This window comes from Petromyzon marinus, chromosome 6, assembly GCF_048934315.1.
Source record: "Petromyzon marinus isolate PM22_M1 ecotype Great Lakes invasive population chromosome 6, UKy_Petmar_22M1.pri1.0, whole genome shotgun sequence".
NCBI classification, from domain to species: Eukaryota; Metazoa; Chordata; class Hyperoartia; order Petromyzontiformes; family Petromyzontidae; genus Petromyzon; species Petromyzon marinus.
The window spans coordinates 7213155-7228602 of NC_133672.1; the positions used below are offsets into that span (position 1 = coordinate 7213155).

Genomic DNA, 15448 nt, shown 5'->3' on the forward strand with positions numbered 1-15448 from the left:
GACATGTTTGTTTTGTTGTAGTACGGAGTTAGACTGATGGCCTTAATCTAAGTTTTTCTTGTGGTTGTTGTTGTTTGACTTGCATCCCACTGGGATTTTTGCACACAGCGTTGGTGTACGCTGATTTTTCAGGAATATTTTGCTGTTTTTTCATGGATTTTCAGTTTGCACAGTCACAGTCACATAGTCACTTTAAGATATTTTCTTGTTCGTGTTTTTGTTTTTTGTTTGTTGTGGTTACACCCGATTCAAGAGCCGAATGGCTCACAGGGCTATACCAAATAAATAAACTAAATAAAAAAAATCTCACCTCGTTGCCGGGCGGTGTTGGCTAAACCCCCTCCCGGGACAGACGAGTGAGTAGAGATAGGGGTAGCCGTAGCAGGGCAGTGTGTCTGTGTGAAGGACCCAGGCTAGCGTGCACTGACAGCTGGTGTGAGTGTTGGATGTGCTGTGTGTAAATAAACAGCAAGCAGCCCGAGTAACATTCCTCGTCTCCGCGTGGTTGCACCACACTACATATATACGATGCTTCGGATTATAAGACCAACCCCCACCGTTTGTTGTAGTATACATGGGACTGGTGTGTCTTGTAATCGACGAAAATATAAGCAGTACCTTACCGAAAACACATTCCTGTGGAGGGAGCTGGTAGGAACGTTGGGTTGTTCGGTCAATGGCCAGGGTCAACGGCGGCACCACGTGGTGGATTCCGCAAATATGCCCGACTGTGAGGGCGGGCACAAGCCAGCTTGAGTAGGTGAAACGTTGAGTTTTATAAGGGCACCACGGGGTGACCAGCCCCTCCCCACCCAGCCCCACCCCTCCCACCCCCCACCCAGCCCCAACCCTCCCCACCCAGCCCCTCCCCACCCTCCCCACCCAGCCCGTCCCCACCCTCCCCTCCCCACCCAGCCGCTCCCCACCCAGCCCCTCCCTCCCCACCCTCCCCTCTCCACCCAGCCCCACCCCTCCCATTTTTGTATGCACGACGGACGGACACAAGAATCCCCTGTGGGCTGGTGGTGTAACCAGGAGGTTCCTACCAGTAAAAGAGTCATTAGACTAGGTGAGGTTTCGCTGGCTAAACAACGACACCGTGAATTGAACGCACCAGGTGCAGCTCGTTATAGACGGATTCCAACGCCCACATGGGTTGATAACTCCCGATTGCAAAGTGAGCGGATGCCCCAGGGGTGGTTAGAAAAACCCCAGAAACCTGACGTGAATCCTGGAACTCAACGCGCGAGCAAACCGCCACACCGTGGTGGTGGTGGTGGTGGCGGTGGCGGTGATGTTGCACGCTCATTCAGATTGTGTGGATGTGACGATCTGGGTTGGTGGAACCCGCAGTGGTCATGCGATGACGTGGATCAGCAGTCGCGTGTTTGTCGCTGGTTGAAGAAGTTCCCGGTTCGAATCCAGCGTACCCCTTGGTGAATAATGTACTTTTCCAATTTGTACTCATGCTTTATATATTTTTTTACGTACTTATGTTCAGTGATGTGATTACCTCTGCTATACGTTGGACTCCAAAGTTTTTTTTATTGTAAATTTCTGACCCACGCCCCCACTGGACGTGTGTGAAAAAGAGCTTCACAGCTCATCGGATTTATCCAGGATGTTATAAAGATTCTGATTGTGAATAAATGCGGTGTGGTATTAACCGTAAAATACGACGCACCATTTGCTTCACAGTGGACTTTGAAGATCCCGTGACGTCCGGCGTGATGGTCCATGTATATATTTTTTATGACCTCGCAATTGCTATACAGTTCACAGCAATCATGGCTCTCTACTGCGAAAACTTTGGCAGGACCCTCCTGAAATGAAGTCATGAGCCTCTGAGGCTTTGCAAGATACACAAGTGTTAACGGTAACGCGCTGACACGTTCCTGCCCTCTGTGTGTAGATGTTTCTACTGGTCAAACATCCAAAGGAAGGTTAATCATGAACACGATCCGCTCCAGTTATTACTCGTTATCACTCGTAATTGCAGCAGTTGTTTCTATTAAAACTAGATTCAGAGCTTTTGTGTGTTTCTATTAACCATGTACACTGCATAGCTCTCCAATACGTGTTTTCAATTGCGTCGTGTATTATCCGGATCAACGTGCAACGTTTCGCTCGATGCGCTGGGGGCTTCTTCGGGAACCGAATTTTTTAAAAAAACGTCATGAAACCTGTTCAGCCGGATGAGAATCAGAGGCCGAAAATAAAGAGGTGACGCACACTCCGGAGCCAAACGAGAGCCCTCCTCTCATTGCGACAACAATAAACACACCTCCGATTGACACGCTGGGCAACGTGCAGCCGACGAGACTCGAGCACTGCACCTTCACCTTTGCCAATGAAAACACTCGCCATGCCAAAGTGCGTGATGCACGAACCAAACCCTAACCCCGGGTCATTTCCCACCATCTGCAATATGTAATTGTATATACCAGGTAAGGCCCATCACTGAGCTATGTAGGTATTTTTTTCAGAAGCGACGTGGCCACATAACAGCTCAACAAAGTGGCTTATCACGTGGAAATTCATAGCAGCTACATACTCTAAACACGAGATTTTAACTTTTTTATGTGGAAGGAAAATCCGGAGGACCCTGAAAAAAATCCACCCGACCACGTAGTGAGACAAGCAAACTCCAAATATAAAGGCATCAGGGTCGAAATCGAACCCACGACCTCCCGTATACCAGGCGAGGTAGTTAACATCTCGCTACCATGGTGCCCTACCTACTGTGTATGCCCTCTGTACCATCGCAACGATCGCTGCTGCTTTGGAATGGAAATATTGAGTAAGATTCATAGCCGAGGAACGGGGAAAAAATTACGAAAAAAATGACGAATGGAATAGAGTGGGTTGGATTGGGTATATTGTGGTGCCACCGCAGCGGAGCAACTTGTCCGGCGCTACCCTCTCCTCGCACCCCCCCCCCCCCCCCACGAACGCACGCACGCCCCACTAAACACTCACATGCACCCCCATAGGGTCTTGAGGAGGGATCACCTGGTACGATGGGTTTTCACCCGAGGACCCCACTAGCAGGGACGTTCCACGGTTTCCCCAGACCAGGAAATTACATGGTGCCCCCCCCCAAAAAGGGGGCATAGAGCTTTACAGGCCGGCCTCGATGAAGCTTACACAACACGGGGGGATGGGACCTTCAGCCAGTACCCAGCGGCAGGGTAAACAGTGGGGCGGGAGGGAAAAACCCCTAGGCAGATAAGAGTTGACTTAAGTTGGAGGGAGCGAGGGGATTATCGATGAGTCAACGGCGAGGAACGCAGGCACAGAGACAATGGGAAGGGGGGGGATGACGCGACCCCCCCCCCCCCCAACGGCCAGAGCGCTCAAAACGGCCGGAAAGAGGATTCGATTGGATGCTCAGGATGACGGGCTTTGGGAACATAAGGGGGGGCAGGAGGGCAAATAGGATCAGAGTTCTTCTGGAGTGGGAGAGAACACCAGCCGCCCTCAGCGTCCGTGGGACGCCTGCAGGGTACAGCTGAGAACGATTGCCCGGGCAAAGTCTCCGAGGCGGGCATCTTCCCCAACCCCCATCGTGCAGCTGGAAAGGTGAGTCAGTACGGGGGGAGGGGGCCAATTCAGTCCAGCTCACAGTCAGCTCGAGTTTGAGGGATAGACGCACTCTGCGACGGCTAGCTGAAAGGAGGTTAGGCGCGGTCCGAAGGATGCTGGCTGGAGGGGGTCGTAAACGGGGGTCCCTATTCACTCCAGGAAATAACTCTTAGCACAGACTGACGTTGTGATGCGTGGTACATGTGTGCGTGTGAAGAGCGGTGGGACAGCGATCGGCCTACGACGGTGTGTGGGTGACTTTAATCAGTATATGCACGACACGCGCGCACATTCAAATAAATAATTAAATAGAGGGACGCTTGACCGCGCCGCGAGCGTAGCGCGCAGAGATTCATTAATTGATTCCGAGGCTTGTTGACACAACGGCTTAGTAGACATAATTAATTAACTCTACACAGCCGCAAGCGGCGAGTCAAACAATTACGTAATCCACGCGGTTAGGACGCGCGAGGAGGGGGAGGAGGTGATTGACCCCCCCCCCCCACCAATGGCGGGTGGAAGGGAGGGCATCGGCCCCCACCTAGTGGGGAGGGGGGCATTAGCCCCCACAGTATACCCCTTTATGATAATTCATGTGTAATTAATATTAGATTAAAGTGTCTTTAATCTTTAGACCTCTTTTGCCAGTACCAAAATGTAATAATAGGGGTTTTCCCCTTTTTTTCCGGCAACAAAACTGAAACCTTTTTACAAGGATTCATGTCTGCATTAACCACAATACCTGCAGTCAAAATGCAAACAAAAAACATACTATGATAATATATTGGCATTGTCCTTGAAACTGACATGAATCCTTGTAAAAAGGTTTAAGTTTTGTTGCCAGAAAAAAGGGGAAAAACCCTATTATTAAGAGTCTTTAAGTTATCGTTTTACTACATATATATGTAGATGACATACACTGTAAAGTCCTTGGAGAGTAAACTTATTCGTTCTAACGCCAGTGCGTTCCTATTTTCTGTTAAGGCTAAGGCTATATCATAGAGTTTGAGTTTGTTTCTGTAGTTGCTAATGTGGGTTGGTTTTGATATATCTGTGGAGGAGTTCAACACACAAACGTGGACGCATATTGTTACGTATTGTATGAGTGAACAAAATATTAGCCTGGGATTTGTGAGTCTGATACAAGGCATACCGAGTCTGATTCATTGCCGGAGAGGTTTAAAAGGTCTGCGCGTGGTGGAGAAACCTTCGCACCTGATACCGGAGACCAAGGCCGTAGCCATGGAGTCAACATTGGGGGGGGGGGACCAAATCTTCCAGGGGGTCTGGGGGTCCCCCTCCCCCCAGAAAAAAAATCTGAATTTGACAACGAATTTCCTGCCTAAAATATTACAAAATTCACTAACACATAGGATGGACTTTTTATTGATTTTTTACAATAATGTCTAACATTGTATTACATTGCTCTGTTTTTTTCTTTTTTACATTTTCTTGTTTTATTGTGTGTAATGGCGGAGATTAGGGATTAATAAAGTACAACCATAACCACAATCATATAAACAGAAATCTATTTTATATGAATATATTGGGGGGGGACATTTTGAGCATATTTGAATATTGGGGGGGATGTGTGTCCCCTCCAATATATTATAATTACGGCCTTGCCGGAGACAAGGCGAGGTGCTCCACCGGGACCGGAGTGACGGGGCATTTGCCGTACGCCAGCGCTGGGCACGACCACCATCGGTCGACTGCGATTGACGAACTGTGGGGGCTCCTGTGCGGCACACGCTGGAGGAGCGAACTGCATCCTCGCTGGCAGCCTTGGGACAGCGCATGCAGAGGCGTGGACAGCTGCGGATTGATCTGAACGATTGCGAGCCAAGAGCGGCCAGAGACTAAGTAGAGACTGCTGCCTTAACCTCACCTGTGCGAAGGGGGCATTGGTGCTCGCTCACGGAGGGAGCAATCTAACCTTGTGAACGAACCTCGTCTAATTATAACATCACTTCATCACATCACTAAAAAGGGGGGAGTAGACTTTAGAGGGCTCATACGTTAGTTGATTATATGCCCAGACATTCATATTTTTCTTTTTCATATATTGGCTCGTGCGGTTGCATCGGTTGGTCGCGTGTTTTTCATGTATACTAAAGAAGAAGAATGATGCATAGAGTACGTGATTGTAATACCAGTTGATGTTATGATCTATTAAATATTCATATTTGTAGTGTACGGAGTGTCCGAGTGCTTTAATTATGTTTCAAGAGTCGTATTACTTGTACTGCTGGACGGATCTATGAACCTGGTGAGTATCGTGGCGAAGGTCTTATAATTGATGTGGGAAAACTCCTTGCCACGAGATTGCGATGATCAATTAAATTAAATAATACATTGTAAGACTCTCCACATACAACAGTTGGATGCCTTCTTCCCCCCACTTGCCACCGACTTACTATTTGTAAAGGAAATAATGGGAGCACCTAATCGCATGCGTTTACGCAGCCACTTAAACGATTTCACTTTGGGACCTTCGTCACATTCGCGATGCCACGTGACCGCCGTTGGGCTCCGTGACAAACTCGTAGCGGCCGACTCCACCTCACCTCCTTCATGCCTCTTTCTGCGGCATCGGCAGCGGGCACTCACCCTTGCGCATGAACGGCGACACGGTCTGGTCCATGAGGGCGGGCGGCAGGTGGCTGTAGTTGCTCATGGGGTTGTTTTTCATGACCGAGAACGAGCTGAGGCGCACCACCTCCTGCAGCTGCCGCTCCGACAGTGGCCGCTCGATGAAGTCGGCGACCCGAGACACCTCCCGCAGGGGGTTCTGACCCCCACGGCAGATTGGAAGGAGTTGGGAGGGGGCGAGACGGAGGAGCGATCGCACGTTCAGGTCTACGAAGCAATGGCACTCACAGCAGTGTGAGTTTGAAGCAGGCAAACCCTTGACTTAATTCCGCTGCTGGCGGGAGGGCCTCTGCTAGACGGAGTTCTGGAGAGCACCCTGCAGAGTGTATTTGGTCTACTCTTCCACACTTGTCTTGGAAGCTGTTGGGGTGTAGGCACGCTTTACTCCCACCACGCCCGATCTGCCGATCGACTGTCTTGCACCCAGCTATACTGCTGATTTATCCGCGTTGAATCTGTTTGAGAGGCTGCCTCGGCGGGATTTATTGGTAGATGACAAACGTAGGACATTTCGGCGGACATTTTATTCCGTATTATTTTTATCGTTACAATTTTACTCACAGACCTGAACCGGTCAAAATGGACACCGATTTACACGACAGTTAACGGTCCACCGATGTGTGAATGCTACGTGGCGTCAGAAGAGGCTATCACACGAATCACGTTGCGGCAGATATCCCAGCCACTTTGATTGGTTTCAAACAACACATGGGCACGCTTCAAAATCACACAGCATGCGTGCATTGTGCAGAAAAAACCCCCATCAACAGTTCCTGAATAAACTGCATTGTGGTCGTCTTGTCTTAGTTGACCATAAAAATAAGTTCGAGTAAAATGTGAGCGACTGACAGCAGCAGTGATGCAGACATAGACAACTGTGGGCCGGTTTCATTCTTGTTAGGACCCATCCTTACAACACAGTATAGGCACCAAGGCTGGCAGCTGCAGAGTCTGCCTCTGCGATGTGATGTAACCCAATTCTCCTGAGTCAGGCAATTCCCACGAGGGCAGTTTGAAAATCAATCGCCCTGGAATTGAAAATCCAGAGGTCGCCGGTTCGATCTCCCAGCGTGGCAGCCGAAATACTGGGCAAATTCCTAGATAGTCCCCCCCCCCCACCACCCCACCACCACTGCCCATCCAGCAGTATAATGGGATGGACCACAGTTAGTCAATCGACAGGTCGAGTGTGGTGGGGTAAAGTCAGTGCCTGGATTATCCTAGGAAACAAAAGTGGCTACATATGCTATGGACCCCGCACTTTCAAGTGCCCCGCGCTAAATTCTTTCAAACTTTAAATTCCGGTTCAGTGATTCTGCATTTGCTCTATTACTATAGTACTATACTGCCTTCAACTTTTATGAACGAGTGGGTGTTTAAGGTTAGCGATTTGTCTATTATCTGGCTGTATAGCAAATGAAAAAATACAATTACCTTACTATGCAAGTAAAAAAATGTGTGTTTTAATATTTACGTGGTTTTTTTTTACTTAGGGCCAGCCCCATTATAACATGTGTTACAGGCCCCGCACTAACTTAATCCGGCACTGGGTCAAGTGTGGGTACTCCAACCTCTTCCAAGGCGTCCGGTAACACGTGGAAGAGGAGGCCAAACACCCTCTCGAGGAGGCACCCGAGGCCAGCAGCGGGGGTGAACGAGCATGTCGCATGCGGCTGCACCTTGCAGCAGAAGGCCCGCACGGAAGTCTGACGGTGTGCTCGGGTAACTCCGCGTCTGAGACCACGTCGCCCTGTGCACTCTGGCACTGGTTGACGGCGTTGTTGCCCTCGCGACTTGAGCAGAGGCAAAGTCCCCCCGCCCCCCCATCACCGACCCGGTTCGAGTGAGGTACCGGAAACGTGCGCACACTTGGGCCACGTACGCCAGCGGGAGCGCGCTCGCCGCTTGTCGCAAAGGTTCGCAGCGCGGAACCCAGGAAAGCAACCCTGGTTAATACTGTGTGTGTGTGTCATGCAATAGCTACTAATAGTGCCACTATTCATATGCCGATTTAACAAATGGTCATTAGAAAGATCTTGACTTAAAGCTTTCGTGACTGCAGGAATTCATATTCTTGGGTCTTTCGGTAAAGTCACGTAGATAGGTTCCTGGATGTTTTAATTGAAAAGAGACCAGATGGCTCAATGGGACACCCTGTCTACAGGAAAGCCACCCATATGGATGCCTACCTAAAACCTGACTCCCACCACCATCCATCCCAGAAGAATTCCCTCATCAAAACTCTACACCATGTAGCTCGATGTATTTCCGACCGTCATCACCTGACCAGTGAACTGGAACACGTACACCAAGCTCTCAAGATGAATGGATATTCAGACTACACAATCCGTAAAACTATCACCCCAACCTTTGGGAAATAACCATCTGAGGACCCAATCAAAACTATCACCTTGCCATACATAGCAAGGGTCACTAAAAAAAAATCCAAAATCATGAGCAAACACAAGATCCAGGTTCGATTTAACACAGTACATAAAATTCGTGATCTGATCCTATATGTGAAGGATGTGATCCCTGACATGCAATACCCCGGCGTCTACAAACTAAGCTGTGTCTGCGGCAGTAGTTACATTGGGGAAACTAAGCGACATGTCTCGGACTGTGTTCGTGAACATTAGGCAGATTTGAAACACGGTCGGACCAATACCTCGGCCGTGGCTGATCATTGTTTCAACACAGCGGGTTCTCATGACATTGTTTTCTCTGATACCTAGGTACTCTGCAAACCCACTGGCTATCAACAAAGATTCGTTCATGAAGCCATCCATATATATAGACACAGACACAATTTCACGTCTCACAACCTCCATGTATCACAACCTCACCTCCTTTATGTCTCACAACCTCACCTCCTTCATGTCTCACAACCTCACCTCCTTCATGTCTCACAACCTCACCTCCTAAATGTCTCACAACCTCACCTCCTTCATGCCTCACAACCTCACCTCCTTCATGTCTCACAACCTCGCCTCCTCCATGTCTCACAACCTCACCTCCTCCATGTCTCACAACCTTACCTCCTCCATGCCTCACAACCTCACCTCCTCCATGTCTCACAACCTCCTCCATGTCTGACAACCTCACCTCCTAAATGTCTCACAACCTCACCTCCATGTCTCACAACCTCGCCTCCTCCATGTCTCACAACCTCACCTCCTTCATGTCTCACTACCTCACCTCCTTCATGTCTCACAACCTCACCTCCTTCATGTCTCACAACCTCCTCCATGTCTCACAACCTCACCTCCTAAATGTCTCACAACCTCACCTCCTCCATGTCTCACTACCTCACCTCCTTCATGTCTCACAACCTCACCTCCTAAATGTCTCACAACCTCACCTCCTCCATGTCTCACAACCTCGCCTCCTCCATGTCTCACAACCTCACCTCCTTCATGTCTCACAACCTCACCTCCTCCATGCCTCACAACCTCACCTCCTCCATGTCTCACAACCTCCTCCATGTCTCACAACCTCACCTCCTCCATGTCTCACAACCTCACCTCCTCCATGTCTCACAACCTCACCTCCTTCATGTCTCACAACCTCACCTCCTTCATGTCTCACAACCTCACCTCCTTCATGTCTCACAACCTCACCTCCTCCATGTCTCACAACCTCACCTCCTTCATGTCTCACAACCTCACCTCCTTTATGTCTCACAGCCTCACCTCCTTCATGTCTTCATAGAAGAAGTAGAGGATCCGGTGGTTCTCTCTCGCGTTCCACCAGCCGGTCACGTGATCGTACCAGGAGCCCCACGGCACTATGGGCAGTTGGGACACGCGCACACATTGGCACCCAGGTGACGAGATGTTAACTACCTCTCCTGGTGTGCAGGAGGTCGTGGGTTCGATCCCGACCCCGAGACCTGCTGTATATTTGGAGTTTGCATTGTCCTCTCTCCCCGTGGTCGCATGGATTTTTTCTTCGGAACCCTCCTGTTTTTCGCTCCACATTTAGAAACACGCCTTCAGACTTTTTGGCTGCAATAAACATTCACACGATCAGCCACTTTGCGGAGCCATAATTTGTGTCCAGGTCGCTTCTGAAAAAACCTGATATATAGCTCAGTGGGCCTTACCTGGTAAAATAAGAAGCGTATTTAGTGTGCCTTGTTTGTTTGCTGAGTCGTCAACGCGGGTGGAGAAGTGAGCAAAATGTAGTTCACGGAAGCAGTGACCGTGTTCGTAGCGATAGAAGAGTAATACGAAGTCGAATGACCGACCCCCGGTGACTAGAGCGAACGAGTGAGTGCTGCATCATCGGGTGGAGTTCCCCTTGAGAGGGTGAGGTGGTCCACGGAGCAGGGCCACGCGGTGGTCGCCGCTCTCACCGCTTCCGGCCACGAAGCGCGGGAGGTATTCCTCCCAGGAGCCGGGCTCCGGCTGCTGCCGATTCATGCGGTCGAAGTGGAAGTAGGAGACGGCGTTATCCTTGGCGTTCCGAGCCACGTAGATCACCTGGGCACAGACGGGGGTGGGGGTGGAGGCGTTGGAGGGTCAACTCAGAATCGGAGTCTCTATTGAGATGCCAAATCCGATGAGCTCGGAAACTGTTTTCACAGATGTCCAGCAGGGAGCGGGTTAGCACATTTCAACAACAAACAATGCAAACACCGACAGCAGTGCAAAGTATAGGGCAGGCAAGCAAGTGATACATACAATCAGTGCCGGATGAAGCTAGTGCGGCTCCTGTAGCATATGCTGTTATAAAGGGGCCCTAAATGAAAAAAGAACACTTAAATATTAAAACACACATTTTTAACTTGCATAGTAAAGTAATTGTATTTTTTCATTTGCTATACAACCAGATAATACGACAAATCGCTAACCTTAAACACCCAGTCGTTCATAAAAGTTGAAGGTGGTATAGTACTATAGTAATAGAGCAAGTGCAGAATCGCTGAACCGGAATTGATTGCTTGAAAGCGTTTAGCGTGGGATCCTTGAAAGTGCGGGGCCCGTAGCTACTACACGTGTAGTAGCTACATGTGTAGTAGCTACATGTGTAGCTACTACACTACACATGTAGCTACTTGTGTAGCTACTACACTACACATGTAGCTACTACATATGTAGCTACTACTACACATGTACAGTGAGGGAAAAAAGTATTTGATACCCTGATGATTTTGTACGTTTGCCCACTGACAAAGAAATGATCAGTCTATAATTTTAATGGTAGGTTGATTTGAACAGTGAGAGACAGAAAAATAACAAAAATTCAGAAAAACGCATGTCAAAAATGTTATATATTGATTTGCTTTTTAATGAGGGAAATAAGTATTTGACCCCCTCTCAATCAGAAATATTTCTGGCTCCCAGGTGTCTTTTATACAGGTAACGAGCTGAGATTAGGAGCACACTCTTAAAGGGAGTGCTCCTAATCTCAGCTTGTTACCTGTATAAAATACACCTGTCCACAGAAGCAATCAATCAATCAGATTCCAAACTCTCCACCATGGCCAAGACCAAAGAGCTCTCCAAGGATGTCAGGGACTAGATTGTAAACCTACACAAGGCTGGAATGGGCTACAAGACCATTGCCAAGCAGCTTGGTGAGAAGGTGACAACAGTTGGTGCGATTATTCACAAATGGAAGAAACACAAAATAACTGTCAATCTCCCTCGGCCTGGGGCTCCATGCAAGATCTCACCTCGTGGAGTTGCAATGATCATGAGAACGGTGAGAAATCAGCCCAGAACTACACAGGAGGATCTTGTCAATGATCTCAAGGCAGCTGGGACCATAGTCACCAAGAAAACAATTGGTAACACACTACACCGTGAAGGACTGAAATCCTGCAGCGCCCGCAATGTCCCCCTGCTCAAGAAAGCACATATACATGCCCGTCTGAAGTTTTCCAATGAACATCTGAATGATTCAGAGGACAACTGGGTGAAAGTGTTGTGGTCAGATGAGACCAAAATGAAGCTATTTTGCATCAACTCAACTCGCCGTGTTTGGAGGAGGAATGCTGCCTCTGACCCCAAGAACTCCATCCCCACCGTCAAACATGGAGGTGGAAACATTATGCTTTGGGGTTGTTTTTCTGCTCAGGGGACAGGACAACTTCACCGCATCAAAGAGACGATGGACGGGGCCATGTACCGTCAAATCTTGAGTGAGAACCTCCTTCCCTCAGCCAGGGCATTGAAAATGGGTCGTGGATGGGTATTCCAGCATGACAATGACCCAAAACACATGGCCAAGGCAACAAAGGAGTAGCTCAAGAAGAAGCACATTAAGGTCCTGGAGTGGCCTAGCCAGTCTCCAGACCGTTATCCCATAGAAAATCTGTGGAGGGAGCTGAAGGTTCGAGTTGCCAAACGTCAGCCTCGAAACCTTAATGACTTGGAGATGATCTGCAAAGAGGAGTGGGACAAAATCCCTCCTGAGATGTGTGCAAACCTGGTGGCCAACTACAAGCAACGTCTGACCTCTGTGATTGCCAACAAGGGTTTTGCCACCAAGTACTAAGTCATGTTTTGCAGAGGGGTCAAATACTTATTTCCCTCATTAAAATGCAAATCAATTTATAACATTTTTGACATGGGTTTTTCTGGATTTTGTTGTTGTTTTTCTGTCTCTCACTGTTCAAATAAACCTACCATTAAAATTATAGACTTATCATTTCTTTGTCAGTGGGCAAACGTGCAAAATCAGCAGGGGATCAAATACTTTTTTCCCTCACTGTAACTACTTTTGCTACTGGGATAATCCGGCACTGGATGCAATATGAATAGATTGAAAATAAATAATTATATAAGTACAAATAGCACAAGTGCATCGATGCCTGCCGATTTGTCAACAGCGAATACAATCTTGGGCAAGGCAGCAAAACAAAAAAACAGTCCCAGACCACAGCAAGAAAACGCACGGTCTCTCCATAAATCCGTACATTAAATCGTAACTATTGATGCGCTCACCACGTTAGTGGCGATAGAAGAGTGATATGGAGACGGCTGACCGCCACGGGAGAGAATGAGTGGATGTGGCGTCAGTTGAGACGCCCATATTCAGTACCTCTCCTCTGTGCATGTTATTGACTTCACGCGAATCCACTTGACCACACCTTCAACCATCTACCACAGAGCCTCCTTCTCATTGCCGTTGTGTGTATGCGTGCACGTTGAACTTATTTCGCACCGTACGTAGCCAACCGTGCTAATCGGAGGTGAGGGGGAGGGGGGAAGAACGCCAAACTAAACCACAAAAAAGCAGTTCTAAAGAAATGAAGGTTTCAATTTAGATGGTTTAAAAGTGCGTTAGCTCCAGTGGCTTCTGAATATCGAGAGGAGGAGCGTTCCAGACGGCCGCCTTGCATTGTTCTCACGATGCTGCGGTGCAAGGTGTGCTTGTGTATCAGGTACAATGACATCAGATTAGTGTGGATGCGCGTATCTCGTACTCTCGTGGTAGTGCCTTACGCTGATAAATCCATACTCCAATCCTGCCAAGCAGCGTTCCGGTAAATATCAATGGTAGTGATGTTGGAGATGCTGCTACTGCTGCTGATGCCTTTGTCGATGAGTGTTGCTACTGCTGCTGCTGATATTGATGATGATGATAATAACGACATGGACGATTGCTATGATAATCTCACTTTGCAGTCCTTCGCCCAGAACGAAGAGGGAAAGAGCTTGTAGGGAACGTGGGTCTTGATGACGCGAGGAGACGGAAATTCATCGAGCAGCTCCACACCTGCAATCGTGCACAAAGTCAAACTGACTGCCTGCTCCGATGAGCATCGAGGTCGTGCTCACCTCCTGGTTACAGCATCTGATCCAGTGGTGGAGATTCTTCCGCATCCCCCGTGGTGAGAGTGAGTCTATCTCAGGCAAGGCCGTAGCCATGGAGTCAACGCTGGGGGGGACCAAATCTTCCAGGGGGATCTGGGGGTCCCCCCCCCAGAAAAAAAATTCGAAATTTGAAAACGAATTTCCTGCCATTTCCTGCCTAAAATATTTTAAAGTTCACTAACACATGGGATGGACTTTTTATTTATTGTTTTACAATAATGTCTCAGAGTGGTATTGTATTACATTGCTCTATTTTTTTTTTCTTTTTTACCTTTCCTTGTTTCATTGTATGTGATGGCAGAGATTAGGGATGACTAAAGTACAACCATAACCACAATCATATAAACATAAATATATTTTATAGCGATGTATTGGGGGGGGGGCATTTTGAGCATATTTGAATATTGGGGGGGGGGGGATGTGTCCCCCCCCCCCAATATATATTAATTACATCCTTGATCTGAGGGGTCGGAAATCTGCGGCACCGGAGCCGCACGTGGCTCTTCAAGGGACTGCTGCTTCGTGACGCTAATCGCACGAATTGCGGCTCTTTAAATATTTAGGGGGATTTTTTTTTACCGAATTCGAAAGAAATTGCTCTTCTTGTTGTGTTGGTTGCCGACCCCTGGTCTATCCAAAGGACAAACACTGTTGACTTCCTGGCAAGTACTTTTTTTGTATCGACCCCAGAGAGGTGATGGGTCGAGTCAACCTCCGACCAGGATTATAACTCGCCACCATCTGGTTGCGAGCCGCTCGCTCTACCGCTGAGTGCGGGTGATGGCGATGTTAAGTGGTGATGGTGATCATGGTGGGATTTGTTAATGGTTATTGATGGTAGTGGTGATGTAATTGACGATGTTGCTGAATATCATGATGATGATGGGGACGATGCTCGTAGCAAGAATGACGAGCCAGATATTGTTCATGGATATGTTGCTACCAACGGTGGTCATGGTGATATTAAAAGCGATGATGCTGGGGATTCAGCTGGTATTGTTAATTGTAAATGTTTATTAACATCACGAGGTTATTGATGCTGACAATGATGATGGTGCTGATGGTAACAATGATGGAATCAGCAGTTATAATTAGCATTCTTCTGATTGTTTGCCCGGGAAAGTTTCATTCACACTCAATACCATATTGTCAATTATTACAGTAAGGGGCTAACAATTGATATTTACTTCCCAACTAAGTAATCAGCAAGGTTTTTTTTTCCTTTAATTTTTTTCCTTTTAATTTGGAAAAAAAAACCTAGACCGTGACGCCGGCAAGCAATGGCCTGCTCGTCTTCGACTGACGTCACGGGATCTTTCACATCCAGTGCCAAGCAGCCGGTGCGGGGGTGCTTTATGGTCAATACCGCGGTATTGACCGGCAAG

General features: G+C 48.2%; 1 protein-coding gene across 2 annotated transcripts in view; it reads right to left on the reverse strand.

Annotated features, from left to right (window-relative positions):
• The window catches only part of LOC116939605 (sulfotransferase 1C1-like), a 30962-nt gene that overhangs the window by 4258 nt on the left and 11256 nt on the right, over window positions 1–15448 (reverse strand). For both annotated transcript variants that reach the window (XM_076064929.1, XM_032948203.2), the window contains exons 4-7: window positions 13868–13965; window positions 10595–10721; window positions 9930–10024; window positions 6196–6376 (exon numbers count right to left, since the gene is read on the reverse strand). In XM_076064929.1, coding sequence (XP_075921044.1) covers window positions 6196–6376; window positions 9930–10024; window positions 10595–10721; window positions 13868–13965 — 501 coding nt within the window. The remainder of the gene's footprint in view (window positions 1–6195; window positions 6377–9929; window positions 10025–10594; window positions 10722–13867; window positions 13966–15448) is intronic.